This window comes from Anneissia japonica, unplaced genomic scaffold (assembly GCF_011630105.1).
Source record: "Anneissia japonica isolate Jap-2015-1 unplaced genomic scaffold, ASM1163010v1 scaffold4054_len1135799_cov195, whole genome shotgun sequence".
Lineage (NCBI taxonomy): Eukaryota > Metazoa > Echinodermata > Crinoidea > Comatulida > Comatulidae > Anneissia > Anneissia japonica.
Window position 1 is genome coordinate 508,385 of NW_022694605.1, and position 25,234 is coordinate 533,618.

General features: G+C 35.5%; 1 protein-coding gene across 1 annotated transcript in view; it reads right to left on the reverse strand.

Moving 5' to 3' along the window:
* Positions 1-2,305: 2,305 nt before the first annotated feature.
* The window catches only part of LOC117101101 (erbin-like), a 52,648-nt gene continuing 29,719 nt past the window's right edge, over positions 2,306-25,234 (reverse strand). The window contains exons 16-20 of the mRNA XM_033240975.1: positions 18,629-19,693; positions 16,521-16,806; positions 7,307-7,665; positions 4,643-4,735; positions 2,306-4,410 (exon numbers count right to left, since the gene is read on the reverse strand). Of these exons, the coding sequence (XP_033096866.1) occupies positions 4,240-4,410; positions 4,643-4,735; positions 7,307-7,665; positions 16,521-16,806; positions 18,629-19,693 (1,974 nt within the window). The 3' untranslated portion in view covers positions 2,306-4,239. The remainder of the gene's footprint in view (positions 4,411-4,642; positions 4,736-7,306; positions 7,666-16,520; positions 16,807-18,628; positions 19,694-25,234) is intronic.

Below are 25,234 nucleotides of genomic sequence, written 5' to 3' on the forward strand. Positions count from 1 at the left end.
GTATATATCAGTGTACATAGCTTAGTCTTCCCTTATTGTTATTCCAATGTTCACTAACCATGAAGGCTCTACTATCAACTAAACCGAAATACTGTGCTGATCATTCCGAACTTAAACTCTTATATAGGGTGATGTATGCAGATTCAGGCTTCAGCTAGAGACATCATTTTGATTGGCTAGGTAGCGTATGCACGTCTGTAAAAGCTTAAAGGAGTCGTTTTTTCCGCCAAAATCTATTGCGGACGTAATATTTCCAAGTGTGCTGTGCAGCAAAGTAAATTTCAGCGGACTGATTTTGGCTTATGTGGACTTCATTTGGCAAGTAATTATGAGGCCAAAATCAGTCCGCCGGACCGATTTTTGCCCCGGACCAAATTTTTCCTGACAGGCCTACTACACTTATTTCATAAATCTCCATTTTATTTAAGCATTAATAAATTAATAAAGTCGACTTAAGTAACCTTCGTTGTTTCTATAAATAAAGAAAACTAACAAGTGATACTGCAGTGCTGTATAATAATAAACTTTCCTACCAAATACTAATTTAGTTATAGTTTCGTGTTTAACAAACGATATACTGTCTAACATGTAGACTCGCGGTCGCATATTCGGCGATCCATACACCACCGCGACCCAAATGCGAACAAAAATAAAATACTATAAAATAAACCAACAATTACAATACGTACGTGCTGTACCTTATTACCAGCTTTATTGAAAATAAATACAATGTTTAAACATTTAGGCCTATCATAACATTGTTTAACGAGCTCTTTTGGGTACGTGTTGGCCAAAGATGTGTACGGGCCGACTAAAATTTGTGTACGGGTGTCCCTATCTAGTATGGAAACATCATCGTTAAAATCTATCACGTCTTGTACATCTCGAACAAGTAAACAAGGTTAGCATACAAAAAAAGAGTAATGCAACAAGCTTATTATTATAAATCCCACCGCTGCCACCAATGTAACGTTCTTAACCTATCCCTCCGAGCCTTGATCGATGTGGGCAAGACAAATTACGGTGTTAATATTCCGTTGACTTCCAATAACCTATTAAATCGTAGAGCAAAGAAACAGAAAAAAAATATCAGTTTCTTTGCTCTATGATTAAACCATGGAGAAAATAAAATTTTATTTTATTTTCTCCATGATTAAACATACTTAGATACTTATCTGGCGGTGCATAGCCCATCAACTACACATTTCCACCTCACACAGTATGGTAAATTCCTTCCAACTCTGACTATCTGTATCCAGCACGCTTCACTTCTTTTTCAAGATCTCTCCTTCACGTATTCCTTGGTTTTTCTCTTTATTTTTCCTTGGGGATTCCATGACCATGTAAGCGCTTGACAAGTGATGTTGTTGCGTAGTATATGGCCAATCCATCCCCATTCTCGTCTACAGATTTTAATTTCCACTGGCTCTATAAACCCGTATTTTCCCAGAGATCTTCGTTCTGTATTTTCTCAGGCCACCATAATATGCTAAGAACCTTTAGAGACACCTGTTAATAAAAAACTGTATTTTCTGTGTTATATGCATTTAATTCTTCACCACGTTTCAGATCCATATAAGAGTAGGCCTACTGCTGTAACATTATGCTAAAACTAGAAATTGCAAATTGCAAGTGAAGTGCTGCGAAGTACAACTGCATATAAATGTTCTTCGAACAAAATTATCTGCCCATCTCTTAATCTGGTCATCCTTTTCTTGTATAACAGTGGCTTCTTTATCTTTTACTGGTCGTTGGGGTTGTTTGTATTTTCCTGTAAGCTTCTTGGTGATGCCATGCAATTTAGTCGTGTTATTTTTGGATGCTGCTTCTTGCACCTGTGTGGCTAGATCTATTATTAACTACTTCTTATCATTCTTTATGTTTCTCCTCACCTCTTTATGCACTGTGGTATATTCTCTATAAGCAATCTTTTTTCTCCCTTGTCCTACTGTTACTGATACTGTTATTTATTTTTCAAGGTTTCACTGGTCATCCAGGGTTTGTGTTGTGTTTTTTTTCTTCCCAATGTTACCTCACAGCTACTTATCCATTTATCTTTCAGTTCTTCCCCGTTTGTATCAATAATATTAGGTTCATCCTCTTGTGGTCTTATAGTGCTTGATATCATTACTCATTTCCAACTGGAAAGATGCTGTTACTTCCTTATCTTTAAGTAGCTTTGTGTTGTATTTTACTCTGTTGCATGATTTACTTGACCTGTGTTTCATGAGTTATAGCTGCAGTTTTCCAATCAATAAGCTATTAAAGAGATGAATTAAAGACAAGAATCACAAACAACGTAAAATTCTCTATCCAGAGAGCCAACAGACTAATTTATTATACTCACATAATATATCGGAGATAACTTGTAGTTGTACCGTACAATTCAATACTGTATTCATAATTTAGAAGTAGGCCTATCTATTTCTTGGAAGTCCAGATACCAAGTGCATCTTTTTTTTTTCTCTCTGGAATGTCCCCCAAAAACATCTCATGCATCACATTAACCAATAAGGTGAAACTTCTTCGGGTAGTCAAGTTTATTATGATAGGAGGTACTAAAACATGGGTGAACCCATTTTCGTTACAATATAAAATTTAAATTTAAGTTATTTTAAAAAAGAAATAAAATGTATATAAAGTACATTTTTCTGTTAATGCTGCATAAAATTTAATAGGAAGGCTTCAGTAAAAAATAACGTCCCCACACTGCGCATTGAAGCTATGAGTAGCTTCACAAACGACACAGGATTCATCCTAAACCTGTGCATTACAATGGCCTGTCCCTAAGCCAAGGCAGAGCGATGCACATGCGTCTACATAACAAACGAGCACAAAATTGTTATTTTCTAAAAAGGGATATTAAATGACTGAGTATGCCAAATCATTCCTCAAATTATATAAAATTTAATGAATGAGATGCGAGTAAGACAGAGTTCCATCAACCGGAGAGCATCCCCCACCCCTACGCACCCTAAGGTATGCCACTGCTTCTTGTATCCATTAGAAACACATAACAAATTGGTCATAAACATAACCCATAAAAAATATAAAATAGTGTACATTACATAAAATGAGGGAGGTCATGAGTCAATGAATCGACTTTTACTTGGTCATCATCTTCAGGAATGAGAAAACATTTGAAAATGATTACAAAAAATATGCTACAGAATGCAAATGAGGGGATACAATACAATGTTTGTATAAAGTCTATTTTTATTCCAAATTTCAAAGTTAAGTGTTACTCACTTTTCAGTGACGTTTCACCAGTATCCTAGTGGTTTCATCAAACTGGCAACTCTCCCTTTTTCTTTTTTCCTTTTTTTTTTTTCATTATTTATACAAACAACATAAGTAAACATATACATAAATAATTCTTAGTTACCTTTTATTATTTTTATATATTAGTTTCCATTTCCTTGCGTTTACATAATGAAATCATTGAACTTGCATATAAATAATGACCGATTTCCTTCCTATATAGGATCTGTACTTTTATATAATGAAAAGTATGTAAACTCATAAAAATAAATAACCTCATAGATTGAAGATGATCAAACTAGTGCTTTAGACATGATGTGTAATCCTATACTATTAATCCTGTTATTACAGTATTCTATTAGATGACTTATTTTGAAAACGATTAATGCCAGAGTCCTCTATGTAACATCTCCATCAAGTGGAATCACCAAGAGAGTAAGGAACACATTTTTTTAGCCTCTCCTACATTTTTTTTTCTTTTGCCTTTTTCGTTTGTTTTTTTAGGCTAGGAAAGTCAAATGGCAGTTTCATTTGTACACCTGTGACTTATGAGCCTGCCAACTACTACTTGCAAGTAGTATTTAAATTGCAGGAGAATGGTGCAGCGGTCATTCTGGTTCCTCTGCTTGTGTTGTTCTTTTTGGTTTTTTGGTTAGCTTTAGGATAGATCTTGGTTTAGTTTTTCCCTTTTTTCCTTTTGGTTCACTCAGCGCATAGAGACCTCAGTATTAAGCATTATATAAATTTAACTACATACATGGTTTGACATTTCAAAGGGATTTGTTACAGCAAACTCTTCTTATTCTTAATACTGTAATGCCATCATTTCATATGTATATCATCATAGTGAAGGTTTCTTCAGAAAATTAAAATGGTCACACGGAGGCTCCACTAAAAATTATGTCATTTTTAATCATGATCACAGGACCAATTGACAAAGGAAACCAATTAACAAAGTGAATTAACGGCCATATATGGTCATTCTCTGCTTATCAACAGTGTAACTGGATTGTTGTTTCTCAACAGTGCAACAGCATCTTCATGAGTGATGTTTTCAAAGTTTACCTGGTTTACCTGAATAATTTTATCACCTGGTTGAAGATGCCCATCTGCCGCTCCACCTGGTTGAACTTTGGTTACAAATATACCCTGTAAAATAAATCAGCATCAAATTATTTATCTTGCGGGATGTTAAATTAAAAGATTCAGATTTTAAAACAACTTTATTTAAAGTATAAAAAACAGATATATTACAAACACAAGCATTATGTTATTAACGATAACAAATCCTCAGCACAGTTGAGAAACTAAAGTACTGTATGCAAATACCGATCGCAATTAATGTATATAAATAATTCTAAAAATCAACAAAAATTCCTACCTGGTCCCCATGTTTGAATGGATTTCCAGGCGAGTTTAGACCACCCGTAATACTGAAGCCTAAACCTGGTTTTTTATGAATGATGACAGTTAGCTGTATTAGAAAAAAATAAAATTACATTAGTACTGCATTAGTTTTAGAGAACAAAAAGAAGAGAAAACATTCAGGCATGTATTATTGGCGATCCGCTTCACAGAACAGATCACCTCTTGTTATTGTCAGATCTACATTTCTCCTCATTTCTTGTTCGCACAATATCTCAAAATTGCCGCAAGCTACGCACATGGTAGCTCCAAGGAACAGTTGGCTTAGCCTGGAATAGTCACAATAAGCTTTTCAATGTGACCAGTCATGCGTGACATCATCTACGCGCAATTTTGCGTTTTTACATTATCGATCATATCATCCTAACCAATTGCTTTTTCGAATTAAGATACATCAAATTTGAACAAAAATAAATTCTTAAAATTGGAAAAAAAAAAATTGAATATCTATAGGCAATCCGAACCCACGACCTTATGTTCTTTAGAACATATGCTTAACCGACCACGCCATTCATGCGACGAGCATTATTAGTGGTAATTATTTTTCACTTTGATGACATCATCATGGTAGAAATGAATGTTGTTCTGACCTCCCCCCCCCAACCTCTTTCTTTCTTTAATTCTTTGATGACCTTAGAGAGGGCAGCAGACTTGATATTGAACTGCACAGTTTGACAATGCTGGCTACGGTATTTTTCCATAAATCATACTTCTAAGCGCCGGGAGATATCTTTTGCCTGACAAGCGGATCACCTAACTCGCCCTCAGTGACGAGTTCAAACCTAGTTATTATGTCAAATTGTAAACCTTTGTAAGGAAATACTTTAGTAATATTTATTAATTTCGTTTTTTATTGTATTTATTTGCTCAAATTATTGGTTATAATTCTTGATTGTCATATCGATTTAAAATTTTTCATTTTTTTTTGGTCTTGTTTTCTTATGTTTAAACTTTTCAACTGTCTTTTTTTTAAATTTTTATAATGAATATTAAAAACTCATATTAAATAATATGCAACTTGGCATTTGGCCATTTATAATAAATAAAGTGATATAATATCTTTATATTTATATAGCACTCAACACAAATAAGTCTCAGAGTGCTGTCTCACATTATTACACCTGTCATTGCCTATCTATCTAATAAAGCTTGTCCGCCATTGATAGGACCTGCGAATGCGCCCACTACAAACTCATTCTATAGTTCTGTCATTGCCTGCAGAAAATAAACTTGCTGGCCAGAAATGCCCTTTCTGACCTTCGACCTATGATTTCAGACATGCCTCTGTATACTAGGAAGCTTTCAATTTGTACGACGATGTGATGCTTGAATGGATTAACACACGACCGTCCTATGTTCTCTGCACAGTGTACACTCAGCCAGATTGCGTCCTAGAATCCACACAATCCATGCGCAGACTTTATGTAATTTCATTACATTCTACGACTACTGTTGTCGTGCAATCAAAAGCTCTCTATTGATCTCAAATTATCAAGTAGATACATGTTTCTATATATTTTATAGACTATCTGTCCAAAAAAAATTGGAAATACCATTGCTGAACCCATTTCAAGGCATTTTTCGTACGTACACTTTATACTGTATTAATTGGTTTTGATGACAGCGTTTATATATTTGCATTCATTGGCTTTAATTATGTCAAAATGTTTATTTGGTCTTAAATTAAATATTTGGCCTGAAAATGACCAGAAATGTGTGTAATGACCTTTGACCAGAACACATAGCATTTTTATATCTCCGTAACTAAAAGATTTTTTTTTTAATTGTTTAATTGATAGATGTTTCTTTTAACTATACTGTATAATGAATTGCTGCTACTGACCTTGACAAACGCCACAAGATTTTTTCTGTTAGCCGTATATCTGTTATACTGGTCATGTGGCCAAGGGGCTTTTATGCCCTTAATGCCTTAATTACATTAATTACTGGTTATAGATGTTTGCTTTTGGCAGGGAGTTCTTTTGGATAAAAATGTGTCTAGATTATTACATTCTATAATACATATACATATATATAGTTACTGTACTATTCTGTTAATATTCTGTTAAGCTAACAATAAGCAGGTCTGAGAAACATTATTGATGCCTTTATGTATCTTAATAAATGGAATAATAATTGTTATCTTTGAACTTGCTAAATTAATTTTAAATTTTACAAATATACATAATTCTTGATTTTATGATGGTTACCAAGCTTGGGTGAGCACTTCGTATCACTATCTTGATATTATTTGTTTATTGCTTTAATTAAGTAATTTTGTTTTGTTAGTTAAATAATTTTGTGAACCCTCAAACATCTAAAATGACTCTCTTTTTTAATATATATAAATTATATATATACTGTATATACAGTACATATATATATATATATATATATACTGTATATATATATACTGGATATACAGTATATATATAATTTATATATATACTGTATATTGGATATATAGTATATATATAAATTATATATATACTGTATATCCAATACGACGTCAGCAAAAATTACCCCCTCAAAAATTGGATTCTACATGACAAGTGGTTTCCAAAAATACCAAAATCTTGTTTTGAACATATGGTCATACACTATATAAGCCCTATGTTACCTGGTGGCCAGCAGCTTTGAGATTTTGTTCATCTCTTTGCTTTGCCTCATGTGAACTGTCATTCATTCTTCTAATTAAATGTGGTGAACTTGAGCTGGTATTTATTCTCTTGACTAGATGTGGAGAAATAGTGCTACCATTCACCTTCCTGGTTAAATATGGTGAACTGCCATCCATATGACTTGTAGAATGCACTGAATATGTGCTACCATCTGTATGCCTGGACAAGTGCAGAGACTGAGAGCTACCACCCCATTGCATTGCAGAATGTGGGGAGTGGAAACTTGCTTCCATCTGCCTGGTGGAATGTGGGGAGTGGGACTTATCTTCCACTTTCTTTTGTACATCAGTTTTTCTGACTGTTTGGGGGAAAACAATTTAAACAATTAATACAACAAAACATCAATAAATTATTAGCCCTGATGCTAACCAAAAAGACAAAGGAAATGGAGAATACAAAGTCTGATAAAGGAAAAAACCCACAAAACACAAATTAGAGTGAGAGCCAATAGACTGGAATGGATTGGATGCACAAGAAGATAACGAACGGAAATCGAAAACTTCTGTCTAGCGGGTTTCTTCTAGTAGTAAAGGTGGGCAGTCAAGGCTGTCAGAAGGGAGTGCCCCTCCCACTTATATTATTTAAAGAATTAGAATGGAGTGTAAATATAACATAAGATTAAAATTTAAAATTTCAGGAAAATCATGATTCCGCTACTGGAAATTTCCCAAAATTTTTTTAAAAGAGAATGATAAACAAAAATTTAAGTAATTGTTCTACCGTTCAAAACTAAATCCTCTGCAACAAATTAGAGTAAATGGGCTTTGACTTAGTCGAATGGTTCAGGTCGTATTTGGATAAACAGAAGGCAGATAGTGAAACTAGGAAAAGTATCTACTCAGGAAAGTATTCCTATTTTAGTATCAAGGATAAGTCACTATCGCATTGTACGCTCAGCTGCTACCTTTGAAAAATGCACTTGTCCTGAAGACAATTTTTCTTGTCCCAATATTATTGCACAATAATCTTAAACAATAACACAAAAGTAAAGTATTTTTGCTATGGCCCTACAACATTAATAGGCCTACATGCATACTGCATTGATCACGCAAAGATGTTTTTTTCTTTCTTTCTTTAATTTACAAGAATTTCAATAATATGGAGAAATTCAAATAAAATAAACTTCGATAATATTCTATGTACGTGTTTAAAAGCCGTTGTCACAACAACTACATGTGCAAGTAAACATTTCTGAGGCATGGATGATGCCCACGATACACAAGTTCTCAGCCACACACTGACAGTACTGCGTTTTATGACGTTACTTAGAGGGGGGTGGTCATATGGTATGTCCGTTTGCAGATCAATTCTAATACTAACTTTTTAAATCTATTTTTCTTTTTTTTTCGGAGGATACAAAAAAACTAATTCAAATTGCATGGAAAAACCTCTAGAAAAATAGGTGCAAAGAATTGTAAATCAATTTTCGCCTCAATTTTCTGCAAAATATCCGTGGAAATCGGCTCATATTTTTGAAATGCGGTGATGGATTTCTGGGCCTAATATTTTACGCTGGGAATATTTTACAGCCTGACACATCCTTAATTCATTTATTGCAAAATAATAAAATTGCTTAACTCTCAACTAAAGACAAGCACTGTAGGCCTACAGTATCTTTGAGCATGGGCCGAGGGGATGAATCCGTTTTAGAGAACCTCCAAGAGGGCAAATTTTTTCCGAGACGGGAAAATGATTCATTTATAGGCCCTAAACCCTAATTTTTTTAACTCCAGTTTTGCAAGATTTGGATTTTATATGCATATTATCTCCATCACTTAGAAGTGAATGGTTTTTTAATTATTTTCAATAATTTTAAATCCAAATTTAACTACACGCGCAAACAAAATAGACTATGCCTTTTTTGAAGTCGGCCTAAAGCTGGTTTTTCACTAGGCGAATTTATTCTCGCGAATCAAAGCCTTGGTTCACTTCCTGAAGTCTTGATTGGTTGTGCATTTTTCGCTTCGCAAAAACTCCGATAGAATGTGAACCGACGCTTTCGATTCGCGGGAATAAATTCGCCTAGTGGAAAACAGGCTTAATGGCTGCTGTTTATATTCATACATGAATGTAAAGTAATTACTATGGTTGAAGTCCAGATTAACTAATGGCTGTGCGCCCAAAGTCTTTAAATAAGTCTGGTATTTATAGACTAGACCAGTGCGAATTTATATTGTAAATGATCACATGCAGCCCAGACGGCTAACAAGTTTGATATCGTGCGAAAACATGTACATGCCAGAGTTGCCATTTGGCATTTTTGACAGCCAGATTCCTCAAATCTGGTCGTATAAAAATTTGCCTGGCCGTAACGTTTGAAAAGTCACAGCCAAAATATATTTGGCCGAATTTTGTGAAAAGTTTACATTTTTTTCAATATAGGCCTAATATAAAGTAGATTTGTTTTGAATATGTTGTTTTGCACAAAAGCTTTAAAGTAATTTGGCATTAAGATTGTTGAAGCAAGTGAAATTATTTCATAAGCCAGTTGTATATACTGTATACTAGAAATTGCAAATTGCAAGTGAAGTGCTGCGAAGTACAACTGCATATAAATGTTCCTCGAACAAAATTATTTATGCGAGTCAAGTGAAAATAATGAATAATAAAAATATAACAAATAATATGAGACATGACCCATTGTCTATACAGTATTATTTAGAACACTTCTCATTGGATAAAAAAGTCGTAATTTTTCATTTTTGTCAAAAAGTGTCTATAGTGGTGAATTATGGTTCAGGTTTTTTTTAATAAAGTTTCAAAAATTTCTATGTATGTGGAAAATGTAGTTGATTACCAAAGGTTACAATTTTTATTTTAAAGATTGCATGGTCTAGGAAGTGTGCATTTTTTTATGGGGCAAGTTTCCAAGGGCGGGTTTTCTAGGGGCGAGTTGACTGCTAAAGAGTGTTGCCAAAGTGCGAGCCAGCGTGTTATTTGATCACAAGTGCGAGACATCGCAAATGTGAGCCAGCGAGCCATGACGTCACGACAATAGATACGAGACGTTACTCGAGTTGTGCGAGGTATCGACTGAGATTTGTGGAGTACAATTCAAAAAACAACTATAGGTCTAATAATGAATTATTGTGATGTTAAATAGACAATGTTAGCTATCAAGGAGCTATGTTGTTTTTCATTGGGACCTTCGTCCCTTCAAGGCTAGGCCTATACCATCCTAGCTAGTCTAGGCCTAGAGTAGGATAAGGCTAGCGCGACATGCGGACGTTGGTACGTGTTGGTTAGTCTACAAACGTCGCCTAAAGTAATTGATTTTACCCGGCAGAACGAAAGAAGGAAACTCCGCTTTTCAATCGTCTTTAGGCCCTTGTTTTTTGACAATGACCTTTCAGAGGTCAAATTGCTGTCAAGAATATGAATTGGCTGCTTCGCAGCAATGATGTGTATGTGTGTGTATATGAGATATGTTGTGGCAAAATGGCCAAGTTGTTGGTATTTTCATATACCTGAGCATGTGATCTTTAAAATAAGGGGTCATTCATTGAAATTGGACATTTCAAGCCTAAGTTATTGGAAAGTGAAAGTACAGTACTCTTAGAGTCAAGATAAACATGATTTTGAGTAATTGCCTTTCAAAGTTATTTGTGTATACATTGTTTAATAGAATGAACTATCAAAATAACATTAAATAAACAATTTGTTGACCACTTCCAGAATTAATGGCGAAATATTGAATTCCAACACGATGGCGTGTATTTCAATACTTGGATTATGTACTATACTTTCTTATAAAGACAGTTTATTGCAAGTTTGTACCATATATTGTGTTCTTTTTATTTTTATGTTCCAACCTAGTGGAGGTTTCTATCTCTTTTGGTTGAGAATTGAAAAAAATATAATAAATTGTGTAGGCGCTGCAGTGTTCTTTATGTGAAGTGCCATATAAATGCTTACTGTGATCATTCGGGTCCAATGGCACTTCCAATTTCAAGCAGGTGTTACTCTTAATTTAGGTTGTATATGAGAATCATGAAGAAGATAGTCCTCGGATAGCAACATTGATTTATTGTTTTAATACTATCTGCAACAATAACATTCAGAATTTAGAATTTAGAAAGTTTTAGATAAAAAGCATTTATTAAAGTTTTCATAGGTTTGTTTTAACACCGGTTTGTGTTACTCACTAATGTAACTTTCATTCTAATTAAAGAGAGCAACAGATTTGTCATTGAAGATTCATAACAGGCCCTTAAAATTATTGCTATAGATCAACTATATTGTACATTATTTAATACATTTAAATCAAATTTAGATCGATCATAATATTTAATATTTTGATGTTAGCTGGTGATTAATTATAAAAACAGTTTTCAGTTTTTTATCTGATATCTCTTTGTGCGCCGACTATTTCTTAATAAAATATACTGCGTATTGTCCAGAGTCGACTTTTTATAAGTACTGTGAAAGCATTACGCGTTACATGGTAAAGTAGCCTATTTAAAAGCGCTTGTCCACAGACAAGTGGTTCCTAAAATTCTTTCTGTCCGACCATAAAAAACACTTGTCCCGGGCGTCGGGCAAGTGGGTTCGCTCATGCCTGATAATTTGAAATTTGTTGAACTTGCGTACAGATATAGGAATTCTTTTGAAGAGAAGAAACTACAATCGTGGCAGTATAAAAACAAACCTACATTTGTATTTTGACGTACTATAAAACACAAATTTTTATTATAGGCTAACAAACTTTTTCTATTATCAGGCCCTATGGAAGGGCGGTTGATGGGGGGAAGGGCTAATACACAATATAAGGTGATTTGAGGTGTTTTCCAAATACTTGAGCATGATTTTTGGGGGGGGGAATTGAGGAGGGGTCTGCCACTGGTTGAAACTGAAGCACTGCGGTGTTACGTATACAATTTCGATTTTCATTCCTCAGTACTTTACTTTTTTCAGATACTCCACTTGGCCTCTTTTTGGCTACGATAGTTTAATATCGTTAGTGTTCCATATGTGTTTGATCCAATGATCAGAGTAACAATGTGAAGCACTATTATTATCATAATAACTTATTAATATTATTAATATTAATGATTTATGAATTAATAGTCTAGTCAGAGGGCTTATGGTAAATATTATATATGGTATATATATATATGGTATATATATATATATAAAACTTAGCCTGAAGGTGACGCTTTCATTTGGCGCCCATCTTGGATAGTACACATACGTAACTCAGCGTTGCTTCATCGCCTAGACAGCACTCAAGTTGTTTAATACCCTGCTTCTCAACCTTTATTTTAGGTGGCGACCCACTTTCAGAATGCAAATTCTGTGGTGACTCAAGGCATATACAGTGTGCCTTGAGTCGTATGTACAGGTGTGTTATGTGTTGATTACTTATGCCCACAAGCCATCAACCTCGGCTAAGTCGAACACAAAGTAGCAGTTAAAAATCATTTTGATTTTTATTTACTTAAAGTACACAAGACTTTTGATATTGTGCACTGAATATTCATTTTTATATGGATAGAGGGGATCTCGGAAGGACTTTCACAGATAGGTTGTCAATAAAATTTATGATTACGGTACCTCTAGATGGCCGGAAATGGCACTCTTAAGACCGAAAAATTTGAATACAATTTTTTTTCTCCATTTTTTATAATTAAAAAAAAAATAAGTGGGAGGGTGGCGACTGGGTCCCCATTGAATTCGCCACTGTGGAGAATATTTGTTATACTCATAATTTTGAAATGTTTAAAACAATAACAAATTTTTGACAAGTGTACAGTCAACTTGGGCGACGCTCACTTGGCAAATATAAATTTCTAAAAAGAAGCTTGTACGTCCACACCCACTCGTAAAACGGCTCAAACAAACTCAAAAGCAAAGAAGCAACTTATAATCATTTTTGTTTATTAACTGGTAGAGTCCTTGGAGAGATTGTTGACAGTGCAACCATGAGAGTTGATTCTAGGATTTGGGTTGACAATTATTTATAGTTTTCGTGTTCGTAGTCTACTACGCCTGGGTGTATCATTTAAGTTGAATCCTTTGTAGAAGTAATTTCCACTATGTTTCGAGATGCAATTTACCACTTTTTTTTTTTTTTAAAGTCAGATGCAATCTTGCGACCCTCAGAAATGCTTTTGCCGACCCAAATTTGGTTTGCGACCCTTATGTTGAGAAGCACTGGTTTAATAGCTCTATGGTTTCTCATAACCTTGTCAAAGTTTTAAACCAGTGGCGGACTGTAAAGAAAAGTAAGGTATGCAGTGTATACCCTGGCTAAAACAAATTTTAAAAAAATATAGTAGTACAGTTTCTCCATTTTATTTAGCATTTCTTAGTCAGGATCTTCTATATACACCCTAATATTTCTAGTGGAATGCTATTCATTGGAATAGCAAAGTTTTTCAATGTTTGGCCTACTTTGGTACCTAGGATAAGTCACAGTCGGGCCTATCACATCATACTTAGAATTTCCGCATGGCTGGTCCTCGATATCAGCCAATCACTTATTCAGTGAGTCAATGGAAGTCAGAGCATACCCTACAACGCTTAAATTTGCTATTGTGACAACCATGTGGTGGCATCAGAATAGCAAATTTAACACTGGAATGGAAGCAGTGCTTCCAAGAGTATGTGCGCATGCTCTTCTCAAACCTCCACTGCAGATCGCGGATTCTATCTATAAGCTTAATCTGAGTCAATTTGTCACAATGTGAATGAATTTATTGTTAGGTTAGTTTCACACTTGTTAAACTCAATGCAAATTAAGGTATTTCACCTGGTTATGCAAATGAGAGATTGAGAGTGCGAGTCAGAAAGAAAGGAATTAAGCAGAGTCTCGAGGCATAGTGGAGGTGACACACACCAGTTTTGTTAAGCCTACATTAAGTGAGGTTTTTATGTGCTTTTTGATGTGCTACTTGTGAAGCCTCTCCTAAAAGAGTGAGGCTTGGTATGCAATCTTTGAAGTCTATACACAGTGAGGTTTTTTTATATGTGCTACTTGTGAAGCCTCTCCTAAAAGAGCGGGGCTTGGTATGCAATCTTATGTGTGTACTGCTGAGATAGGCGAATTATTGTCCTGTTTGATTACTGTATCCTGTGTGGATCGTCTGAATATATGTCCTGTGTGGACCAGCATAATGTTGTCCTGTGTGGACCAGCGGAATAATGTATCCTGTGTGGTAATTTCTGATTACTGTTTTGTGTGGACTGTATGGTTATTTGTGCTGTGTGGACCAGCGAAATACCGTGCGGTGTGTGGACTGCCTGTTATTTGTTACTGTGCTGTGTGGACCAGCAAATTTAACTATCCTGTGTGGATTGCGCTATTGTCTTTTGTTTCTGTGTGAGCAGGAAAATGCAAGATTTAATTTCTGATCTCTGGACACTCAAAAATTTATGTAAGTAGTTTTTTATTATTGTTATTGTTATTATTATTATTGTTGTTATTGTTATTGATATTATTGTTCTTATTGTTATTGTTATTATTATTACTTGTGAACTTGTTAAACATGCTGGTGTGGAATATTAAGTAAATGGAAATGTGACCAGCAGATCTTAGTTGTTTTTATTATTCTTGTGAGTTTGGTTTTGACAAATGACCACTACGATTACTTTGGCTCGATCTGTGACACAATTAAAGTTTAAATATATTTACATACATATGACCGGTATATAAGAAACTTTGAATTATTATTATTTGAATTGAAATTTGTTAAAATACAGGAATAAGAATTCTTTTGAAGAGAAGACAACCATGCCGGTATTAAAAATAACATGCATTGTATTTTGTCTATAGAACGCAATCTGATTCTCTATAGTAGTAGGCTTACGAATTTTTCCTATCACTAGCAGGCCTCAGCATATCAGTGGCAGGTCTTGAAATGGAAGGGAGCTGATAGTGTTAGGAAGGTAATGTGGGGGATCAGTGATTATGAGGGGATAACTCGCAAAATAAGGTGATATGAGGTGATTTTTAATTACTTGAGCATGATTTGTGGGCGGGGTGCGCGACTGGGGGATGGGCAAGTATTTTTTTTTTCAGGGGTAGGTGGAGGACGTGCTGCCCCTTGTACATCCTAGATATGCCAATAACTAGCATACCCTGCAATTTACCCTACGGTCCGCCACTGTTTCAAACAACTACAAAGATTTGTTTACTGATAACAGGCTGTCTATTAATTTTGACAAGACAAAATGCGAAAGCTCTGTAAAGTTAGTAGTAGAACAGCTAATGGCCAAAAATTGGGCAAGTTGTGAATTTTATTACCAAAGCATGAAACTTGGCACAACATTGCTTTGATATTTGTAGACTAAAAAAAGGTTGTGTGTCAAGGTTCTGATGCCTGCTATGGCTGCCATTTTGAATTGACAATGGCCACCTACTAAAGAACTAGATTCATATAGTGTATATTGGCACTGAAAAGTCATAAAAACTTTTAATACTTTTGGTCTCAAATTGTTCGGAACATTCATGTTTCTATTTGCTTCAACGTAACATTTTGTCCACAAGTTACAGGAAATGACTGATTTCAGTTATGCAGGCTGTTAAAGGGACACTGTGTATAATTAGTAAGATATTTTCCAAAAAATATAACTCAAGTGCAAGGATTGCACAATAACATTGTATCGACTTCAAGGAAGAAATAATTCATCCCTGCCATTATGAAAATGTGAATAGTGCAATCAAGCTAAATTCACTAAAACAATGTGAGAAGAAACACCCAAGAAAACTCATTCTTGGTGGTGTAGTCAATAAAAAATACTGTCACAATGGTGGACCGTAGGGTAAATTGCAGGGTATGCTAGGTATTGGCATTTCTAGGATGCGTGAGGGACGCGCACACCCCACCCGAAAAAAAAAACTCGCCTATCTATCAGACGTGCCCCCACCCACAAATCACGTTCATGTATTAAAAAATCACCTCAAATCACCTTATTTTGGCGAGTTAGCCCCTCACCTAATGACTGATCCCCCACCTTCACCAGCTCCCTTCCATTTCAAGACTCCTACGCCACTGATGCTAGGGGTCATTTTTAATACGGGACAAGTTTACTAAGTCTGCAAGTGATCAAAATGTAAACATAACCATCATACTTGGTTCAACAAAACTGTAAATTTCAATTTAAAGAAAATAGTTTGTTTAAACAAGGTGTACCTGTATGTACATTACTTACCAGGTCTCGGTTCTACATAGTTCTTGCCAGGCTTATTGTTGGCAACTAGTGAACTGTCAAAATATTCCATGGACCTGACATTAAGTTGGTTTGGTCTGGGTGGGCCTCCATATCTTGCACCATCAATATACCGTCCAACATTGACATTTACAACATAGTCATTAAGCTCATGTTGCTGCGACTCTGGTGGTGAAGGGAAATCTTGCTGACTTGGAGAAGATGGCATATCAACATGAGCAAGGTTAGACCTGAAGACATTATCATCACCCTTTGTGTTATCATCTTGCTGTTTAACACATTGAAATGCAAAAAAAATTACCAATTATGAAAAGCGACAAAGAGTAACAATAGAATAGTATAGGGTAAGTATCCAAAATTACTTTTGAAAAAACATAGTGAAAGATCTGCTCTTTAGTGCCATGCAGAGCTTGTTTTATATTTCTATATGCCTGGTGTTGGTTTACCTAAAGTCTGCTAATCAATATCAGTTAAATTCTATTTACTATATTTGTTAGTATTGTATTAATTTTACAATATAAAATTCAGTGAATGCTATCTGTTGGGCTAAACTTAGCTTGGCCTAAGCATACGCCTAACCCCTAGGCTAGACTGGTATTGGTGGTAGTAGTAGTAAACACTGGAAATAGAAATAAATACTGGAAATGCTCAAGCTCAAACATAGTCTTATAGGTGGTTTACACTTCATGTGTTTTGATTGCTAACGTGTCACGACTAACAGTCGCTGTGACTGCATCACCGAGAACCAGAAGACATGGATGACCTTATTCATGAGAAATTTTTGCATATAACCCCCTTATGGCCTACATCTATATTATTCATCAAACATTACCTACACACAAAATTTCTACTAAACTTTCTACAAGTCATTTTACTACTAGTTTATGTGTTTACAAAGAAAACATGCCTCTGTGACCTTAATTTTTTTACGCCCACGATAACAAGGTTTATATTGTTTGTAACATAAACAAAAATATTAACTTGATGATTTGATCTCAATATCAAGTATACCAGCCTGAAGGCCCTTGTCATATTCCAGTATTAACTTGGCAAATTTGAATAATTATATTTAACAAATCTTACTTTGGACTAATCTTAATACACTGTACATGTAACATATATTTTTGTTGCTGAAACTTTTTCTTATAGTGAGATTTTATCTTAGCTCTCCTTTTTTTAATAGCATTCTAAGCAAGTGTGACAGCACCAATGAACGCTTTGTGGATATTAAGTGCTATATATATAAATATTTTTGATTGATATCCTTTAATTTACTACAATTTCAATCATATTGCATGCCTACAAAATGCATATTTTCAACTATAAACATGATTACTTAATAATTTTTGGTGTTACAGGTACACACAAAAACCCGAAAGAAAGACTTACAGGTGTTACGCAGAAACAGATTTTCTCATCTAATTAATTTCCAAGAAAATTTAACTGTACATCATACAAACTGTTCAATTATGTTAAAAGAGGAAAATAAGATTCTGATATAGTCATTTTTTATAGCTTTAACCCAACTCTTACATAAAACTAGAATTAAGAACTCATTTTCAAGTTTTTGCTTATGGTTACTATATTTATTTTGCAACTGGGCTAAAAGTTTATGAAAATAAGACATTCAAGCATTATTGTATAATTATTAATAATTAGCCTAAAATGACAACACAATTTTCATTCAATAGATAAAAGCATATAAAAATGTAGAGCACAGAATATTCTATAGTTTGGGTCTCAGGACGACTTTCAAATTATGTATTTTGTATACCAGGGATAGTCTTAAAAATGAAAAATAAGCATAACATGTACAACAGAATTCAAATTTTAGTCATGATGTCCATGATTCTGTGGAATTGACCATATGATATATGTTGTATAAAAACAATTTGTAAAAATATATTCAGATTAAAAAGTTGAATGGAAGAATTATTTTACAAACTCTAGGAGTCTACTCAATATTGTTTAGACTTCTCTTGATCTAGCTTTCTTTACAGTATATTAATGTATGTAATTGTTTTGTAATTATAAGTATTCAATATTCTATTGTCATTAAATAAATGAATTGAAATAATCAATGTTCCTACCATTGAAGAGGACTGGTTCCTGAATCTTTGGTCATGTGGCATTGAGTTAGTTCTGTCATAATTTCCTTCATTTGTCTCTTTTCCATTAAGTAATCTTTCATTAGCATGTGCCCTTCTGCAAGGTTCATATGAGGTAAAGTTCCTCTGTTCTAATCTTTCATTAGTCATTGGTTGGTGCAACAGGTTTTTTGTCATTGGTTGACTTGACATTTTGTCTGGTGAAATCTGTGAATTACTGGATGACATATTTTGTGACATGGGTCTGAAATCATTCCTAGAGGAACCAATGTCTAAAGCATCACTCTTCATTCGTTCTTGTTCACCCTTTGTGGAACTTCTTTGATATGCCACGACATCTCTACTACGCATCACATCCTCATAACTTGGTATATGTTGTCGTGATCTACTTAAATTTGACTGTGATGATGAATAGGGTTCAGTATGACTGTTCGACCAATAAGTTGTGCTACTGTTTTGGTTACGATTTGCTTGAGAACTTAGATGTTCAACATTACCATTGTGAGTATCTGGTTGATTCTGTGTAGAAGGCCCTTCAATTGGAGCACCGGTAAAGCCATCAATCCATACCTCATTGGTCCGTGTTATATGTTGCCAATCCCGACGTTGCATAAATTTTTTAGGTTTTTTCAGATGGTGATCATCTTTAGCTCTAATTTTAAGTTCAGTATCCAACATTTGTTGATGTAACTTGGGATTATATTCAGGGTCTGTACTGTAACCAGACCGCCTTAGCCCCCTTTGTGGTTTTAACTGCTCTGCAACAGGAAATGTCTTAGAAATAGGAATTTCTGAAAAACCTTGTGTTCTTACAGGTGTGTTACTGCTAACATGGACATTCACCTTTTTCTCGGGTGATTTGCTAATTAATTTATCACTTTGATTATCTGTTTGATCAGTCCCAGCATTGATTATTGCAACCTCCTCATCAGCCTCTGTTATTAATTCCTTTTTAATAATTTTCTTAAATTGTTGATGTTCCGAATGTGAAGGTGAGCTTTTCAGAAAACTGTCTGTATCACTTGAATATCCTCGACGACTCTTACTCTGAAATTGTAAAAATTAATTTGAATAATAAGACAACTTTAATAAAAACTTAACTAGAAATTGCAAATTGCAAGTGAAGTGCTGCGAAGTACAACTGCATATAAATGTTCTTCGAACAAAATTATTTATGCGAGTCAAGTGAAAATAATGAATAATAAAAATATAACAAGTAATATGAGCACGACCCATAAATATAACAAATAATATGAGACACAACCCATTGTCTATATTAGAACACTTCTCATTGGGTAACAAAGTCGTAATTTTTCATTTTTGTCAAAAAATGTCTATAGTGGTGAATTATGGCTTAGGTTTTTTTTAATAAAGTTTCAAAAATTTCTATGTATGTGGAAAATGTAGTTGATTACCAAAGGTTACAATTTTTATTTTAAAGACTGCATGGTCTAGGAAGTGTACATTTTTTTATGGGGCAAGTTTCCAAGGGCGGGTTTTCTAGGGGCGAGTTGACTGCCAAAGAGTGTTGCCAAAGTGGGAGCCAACGCTATAGACTATTTTCAAGAAATTTGAAATGAATATTTCCAATAACCTGGCAACAACCACTGGGGGACTTTCAGAGGCCCAGCATTTCGCGGTACATAGTTACTATCATGGATTAAATCAACGATAAAACTAAATTGCTAACGAGCACAAACATTTTAAAACAGAAAAAACACGAAATATTTATATTAAAAACAAGCAAGTCTTAAAAAGCTATTTCAATGATTACATATACTGTACAGTAATTTTAGTAGGCCTAATTAGCAAGATCGTGTCTGTTCTCTACTGCTGCTGTGGCAAGGGTCTAGCGGCGCTATCCGCTGCGCGCGGTGCTCTATTGCAACTAGCCAGCTGCTCAAGCTAGGCCGCTGGAAGTCTCAAAGAGTATAAAACTGCAAGAGGTCCGACTGCCCTTATTTTGTATACAGGCAATAGAACGTTAAAAAGTACTCCCACGAAGGGACGTGTCCTTCATAAGAACGTAAAAGGCGTTCGTATCGAACGCGTGCTGTGTTTCGAATTCCAGCATAGACGCGCACCACGTGTTCGATACGAACGCACTTTACGTTCTTTTAAAGACCTTTTGGTCAATAGGATTGTTAATGCCACACAAATTTTCCCTTTACAGTATACGAACTATCGGTCTGATAGCGTCGAAATACAGTCTGCCGCCCTCTATTTTAAAATTGTTTACAACTTTTAAGAAAGAAAGAAAGATGAGAAGGTTCCAAAAAAGCATTCTTTTTTACCATGATGATGTCATAAAAATGAAAAATAAAGGGACATTTCTGAAAGAGAATTGTCTCAGCTATAACATACTCACAGGTGGAAGACAATCGATCCAGAATAAGCAATATATGTTCAAATAAGTTGAAAAATAATGACGTCATGAATAAAATTTCAGTTTTTTTGAAATTAGGTAGCAATATGATGACGTCACAATGTCCGATCAGTCATAATGATCTATAAAATCATATCTACAATTCATGTGCTTTCTGAATATGTAATAAAAATTAGGGGTTACCTTTCATCCTAAGGAGCTATAACTGATTAAAAGTAGCCATAATTTTAAGTATACATAATTGTTGACGTACGCGCACATTGAGTCGCGCGAACGGAAAATTAAGGTACCTGACATTCAACCTTGACCTGAAGATTATGCTCACTTAATATGATTCAGAAATGACGAATGGTTAAGATGATATGGGTTCATCAACGTTTTGAGGAAAGAAAGATGTGGGGGGGGTCAGAAAAAACAATTTTTTTGACCATGACGACGTCATGAACATGTAAAAAGAAGTCAAATATATGAAAGAGAATTGTTTAAGTTATAACATACTCGATATTTGGAGAAAATCGATCAAGGATACGCAAAATACCGTCAAATGCGCATTTTAACAAATGACGTCATAGTTTAAAAATCAGTTTTTTGAATTCAGATCGCAATATAATGACGTCACAATGTCCGATCAGCCATTATGATCTATAAAATCATATCTACAACTTATGTACTTTCAGAATATATAGTAAAAATTGGGGGGCACCGATCATCCTGAGGAGCTATAACTGATTGAAAATATGCATGATTTTCGCCTATTTTAGCTCTATGTCGACAAAAACGCGCACAGGGATTCGTATCTTCTATGCGCGCGTACGGCATTGCCATTGACCCTAAGATGACCAAAACAGATGGAACTTTGTGAATACAGTGTCAGGAACCTAAAACATGTAAAAAAACCGATGATTCCAGCTTCTGTATGTGAGCGCGCGTAGAAATGCGCGCGCGGTGCCAAAAATTTGAAAAATGTTGAAATGCTCAGAATGGCCTAAAACCTGCTCTAATTTAGTCAAAAAGTGATTTTGAGCATTTTTTAAAATTTTGATGTACGTGTATGCACGCGGTATGATGTGCACTTATAAAATTAAGACAAGTGACATTCAACCTTGACCTGAAGTTTATGCTCACTGAATATGATTTCGAAATGGCAATTGGTTAGGATGATATGTTCGATTATGTAACACGTTATTAAAAACGCAAAATTACGCGTAGACGACGTCACGCATGACTGAGCACATTAACATGCTCACATTGACTAATCCAGACCAAACCAAATGTTCGTTGACAGCGATTGTGCGTAACTCATGGCATTTTTTGAGATATCATGCAAACAAGAAATGGGGAGAAAGAAAGAAGAATAAAAAGAAAAAAAAGATCCTGACAATAACAAGAGGTGATCCGCAAGAGTTGCGGATCACCAATTATTGTGATGTTAAATAGACAATTATTGTGATGTTAAATAGACAATAATAACCAAGATGGCCGTCCTCGGGGCTGTTTCGTCTTGGCGCTGCAATTAATGTTGTAAATCCAGGTATTTACCCTGTTATTTCTTATAGTAGGACAGAGATGTTAAACTTGAATACAAACAGAACACCACCACCTGCCCTAGAAACGTTAGTTCTAATGCAAGTCTGCGCATTCTACGTAGTAAAAATGCTGAGGGTGACAGAATTCCTAGCCAGCCAAACAAGGACGTGGTAGTAGGCTGTTCCGGGGTACTAGCGGACAATGAACGCTCACGTCGTACCTATCGACACGCTAGGAGAAGAAAACTGATGGATATGACCTGTCATGGATGTCGTAAACCTTATAAACGCAAACATTGGCTTTTAAAGCATAAGGATAATTGTGCTAAGTTTCTTGAGTTACGTACTAAGGCTCTTTTTTTGTGAGTTACCTTTTCACAATGATAGTGGCAGGCTATGGGGCGCAAATTCGGTAAGAAACACTTTTGCACAAACAAAAATTTTATTGTGGAATGTGAAGGGAATAAGGAACCGACTTGATTTCACGGAAACTATGGCCACAGACGACTATGTGGCTGATAACAGGCTGTGGTTTAATCAAACGGCCGTGGTACCGGAAAGGAGGAGACCATCTGGAGGTCTCTCTGTAGGCCTTATAAGTGAGGTAGCATGGAATGCAAAACTGGTATACAAAAATAAGAACAAGAACATAGTGTGTGTAGCAACATCTCTTCTCAGTTTTATAGTTTGTTATTTCCAACCTGGCTACGACGTAGATGATATTCTAAGTGAAGTGGTAGACGCAATATTGCTCTTTCCGACAGGAGCAGCACCTTTGATTATCGCAGGAGATTTTAACGCACGTATAGACTCCGGCACTAGAGGTCGGGATTTGTGTGCTGGATTGTGTGATATTGGATTTGTATGTGCAAATGACCCTACCATACAAACATATATTTCTGCTCAGGGAACGAGCGTAATTGATCTTGTTTTCATAAAGGATATGCTTGATCAAGATATACGAGTGCGAGTATTACCATCTCTGGAGGCGAAACACCAGTTGGTGGATATTAGTTATGAGTGCTCACCAAACAAAATGGGCGTGAGAAGCAACCCTATTCGCAAGGTTGATTACAATAAACTGGCAATAAGTGTGGACGTAGAGGAATTATATAGCATTCTAAACTGTGATCATGGTAATGAGGCAAACAATGTAGAGGACGCGTATTTGTACCTTTGTAATGCAATCAAGAACTCCTGCATCAAATCGCGCAAACGAAAATCTCGACCGTGGTTTGATAAAGAATGCTTTGAATTAAAGGTAAAAACGCAACGTTCATACGCTCGAATAAAGAAAAACAACAGTAAGAAACTGTTAGCTATTAATTCACAACTTGGAGCAGAATTCCAGCGCCTCAAGAGAAAGAAAAAACATAAATATCAGGAGGAGCAAATAATACGGATGATTGAAAAGGCTGAAGCCAGTATCAGCGATTTCTGGTCACTTTGGAGAACTAGAAAAACAAGGTCGGGTGGATCCCAGGTGTCCCCTGAAATGTGGTTTGATCACTTTAGTGCCTTATTGCATACTGACAATCTACCGATGTTGCCTTACTACGCAAATGTAGTGACAGATGATGATCCTATTTCATGGCCCATTGATGAGTCCGAAATTTTAATTGCATTTGGTAGGGGGAAAGCGGGTAAAGCGGCCGGGCCGGAGGGCATCACCTATGATGTTTTGAAAAACTGTAGTGAGATCTTAGTAACTCCAATAACTCAAATTTTAAACTTTTGTTTTCTAAACAGTTGTTGCCCATCTGATTGGCTACTTGTTGCCAATATATAAGGGCAAAGGATCGTTGTCACACCCAGACTCATATAGGGGTATTGCATTATCATCGTGTGTTCTAAAATGTTATACGTATATACTAAGTAAACGTATATTAAACTGGGCAGAAAACCAAGGGATACTGCCTGCACAACAGCATGGCTTCCGAAACGACCTATCCACTGAAACCGCTTAATATGCTAATAAATAACACCTTAACTATTCCCAAATGCCCACTCTATGTGGCGTTTGTGGATTTTAAAAAGGCATTTGACAGCGTGGACAGGGGTAGGTTGCTTCGGAAGCTTTGTGAACTAGGATTGCATCCCAAGATTATGAAAGCGTTGTTGTCTCTACTGAGAGAGAATTACATTAAAATTTTAACAAATAATGTATTGAGTGAAGCAGTCACACAGAATATTGGCCTGGCCCAAGGTGAATGCCTATCACCTCTCCTTTATATTCTCTTCACACATGATCTCCCCTCGTGTGTTGAAGCTCCGGGCAACATCACTACTCTACTGTATGCTGATGATCTTGCCATATGTACGAGAGAAGTTGATCTGTTGCAAAAATCTATTAATTTACTATCTAATTACTGCGTGAGCAATGGACTGACAATTAATGTCAGTAAAACGAAGATAGTAAAATTTCGTAGAGGGGGGGCGTCTCGGAGCCCGAGACAGTGTTCTCTGTGGCTGTTCAAACATCGAGTTTGTTTCTGAATTTATTTATTTGGGTGTTGTGTTTAAAACTAAGGGAGGTTATAAAGGACACCTAGATTACCTAAAAAAAAAGGAATTTCCGCCTGTGCGAAGATTGCAGTTAATATGCCCCTTGAAAACATGTCTCTGACCTCACTTGAGAGACTTTTTTTCGCTGTAGTTTTGCCGTCCGCAACTTAT